This window comes from Mixophyes fleayi, chromosome 9, assembly GCF_038048845.1.
Source record: "Mixophyes fleayi isolate aMixFle1 chromosome 9, aMixFle1.hap1, whole genome shotgun sequence".
In the NCBI taxonomy this organism is placed as follows: Eukaryota; Metazoa; Chordata; class Amphibia; order Anura; family Limnodynastidae; genus Mixophyes; species Mixophyes fleayi.
In genome coordinates, this window is record NC_134410.1 from 81,848,423 (window position 1) to 81,850,757 (window position 2,335).

At 35.9% G+C, this 2,335-nt stretch overlaps 1 protein-coding gene across 1 annotated transcript in view; it reads right to left on the reverse strand.

Annotated features, from left to right (window-relative positions):
- Positions 1 to 258: 258 nt before the first annotated feature.
- Positions 259 to 2,335, reverse strand: part of LOC142100783 (Krueppel-like factor 5) — an 81,164-nt gene continuing 79,087 nt past the window's right edge. The window contains exon 4 of the mRNA XM_075184588.1: positions 259 to 1,888. Within this exon, the coding sequence (XP_075040689.1) occupies positions 1,710 to 1,888 (179 nt within the window). The 3' untranslated portion in view covers positions 259 to 1,709. The remainder of the gene's footprint in view (positions 1,889 to 2,335) is intronic.

Here is a 2,335-nt window from a genome sequence, read left to right on the forward strand (position 1 = left end):
CACGTAAATGAACGTAATGTGCTTTTTTTTAAAAAAAAAATGCACAGGAAGCAGATGTGCACACGTCCATATTCAGCAAGGAGCGGATGTGAAGATACGTGTGGTGATGAATACAGATAAAGGTCTGCTCTACTCTACAAGACAGGAATCTGCAGGATATGTCCAATACATATGAGGAATATAAACTCACAAAAGAATGCATAGAAAAAAATATTCAATTAATTTCACCTGTTAATAATACAGTCATTAATGTCAAAACATTTCAAAAAGTTGTTTTATTTATTTATTTATTTTACTCCCATGACAATGTTTTATTAAGTTGTAATTAAAGTCCACTGTACATAAAAAACCTTTTTACAGTTGCTCCTGATTGCACACATGTTCTAGCATACATACCCAGCTGTCATCACTAGTAATTGGCACTTAGACTAGACTTCTAGCTGGTGCAAGTGAGATGACTGAAAATCACGTACCTTTGAAATGCCCAAAGCTTGAATTGGGCAATGCTGCGTGTGCTCGTGCTTGGCACATCCTTACTGTACATTGACTACAGGCATACGCCCCTCCCCCACCCTGTTCTCTCCATAAAATTATAACCAAAATGTCCTTTGCACTTAAAGATTAATTGTAAGTTGTTGCATTTTGTGTCATATGGTCCGGTTCTGGGCATGCGCAAAGTAATTATGTGCATTATCTGCAAAAAATCGCCAGTTACGCTCCTTAATGAATCAGGCCCATAGTGTCATTGCTTCACTTTCATTTTACACATATTCCCTAAAACTATTTTTAATCAAAGTTGTACAACTTTAAAACATATATACATTATACACTAATGCAAAGTTTTTCTATACAACTAACATTTTGTTCATGGTGCAGAAAAGGGATTCGTTGTCATGGATGTACCATGTAACTAGGAATGTAGTGTAGCCATCACTACAGAAGGTGGTAGTTCTGGCTACTTGTCACATAATGACTGGTTTTATCTGCACAGAGTAAAAGTCATTCTTTAAGGGGAAACACTTATGTGCAAGTCAATACTCTTTTCTAGGAGTGATATGATATAGCAAGTGTCGCTTATTTTGTGAAGTAAGATGCATCTGTTATTGCTCAAAAGAGGAAAATCTTACTCTATGGAAGACAGACCAGAATACATTGTTGCCCAGTTCACAGCACCATTTGTAGAAAGTAACCCGACTCATTGCATAATTTGCATTTCATGGGAGATGTCTGCTCCATTGACTAAAGTTGTGCATTTTCTTATAAGGCTTTCTGATTAATTATCCAATGAAGTAATTCTTTCTTTCCTAAAAGATTATCATTAAATTGATGTATATTTAAACTGAAAGCAGTAGTGGAAGACATGTTTCTGGAATATCTTGTTGAAGACGCTATCTTCTTTTGAAATCTCTCATAAGGTGACAGAGGTATCCACACATGGAAGACAACATTTATTCCTGAACAAAATTATTATGGGAAATCTCTATCACATGTTTCTGTGTTGAAATTAGTCTTGTTGAAAAAATGTTTCACAGAGTTGTCTACAGTAAACCTCACTGATGTAGTATTGAAATGTTTTCTTTGTTTGTTTTATGGAGACAAACTTCATTCACTTTTCTAGCTTTAGTCCCATTGATCTTTGATAATGATCCTTAAAAGATATCTTCATTTCCTATTTACAATATACAGCCTTGTTAGTAAAGTCCTAAGGCCTAGTTTTGATGTCGCTTCATGTGCAAAGCAAGGTGATCTGAGCGAGAGAAGCAGCGGCCGCAGGCTGCACACTTGAAGGGCTTGGCACCTGTGTGTTTGCGGTAGTGCCTTGTCAACTCGTCAGAACGGGCAAACCGCCAGTCACAGCCCTCCCAGGCACATTTATATGGCTTCTCACCTGCCAAAATAATGAAATGTTGACAATTAATACAATTATTGTAATTACTCCAACAATTACACGGTTCTGGAAATGCATCATAAAGACAGAAGAGCTAACATTTTAGTATAATTAACTATATTTGGTTTGTGTTTTTCTCTCACACACATTTCTGTCAGTTTTCTGTATAATTTTCCCTTTCCACATTTCTCTGCTATGTACATGTCTACATATATTTTTACGTCAGTTTTTCCAAAGATAACATACTACTTTTTGAAATATATTTGTTAAAAGAAAGGTGATTGGCAAGTACTGTCATTAACTCAGGATCACAGAGCACGTGTTTACATTTCTTCACTGAACTGTAGCTACTTGGTATGGTAATAGATGCTAGTTGCAGAGAGCTTTGGCCTTGTTAGACCAATAAGAGCTTTTTTTTTTTTTTTTTTAAATACTTACCTTGCGGTC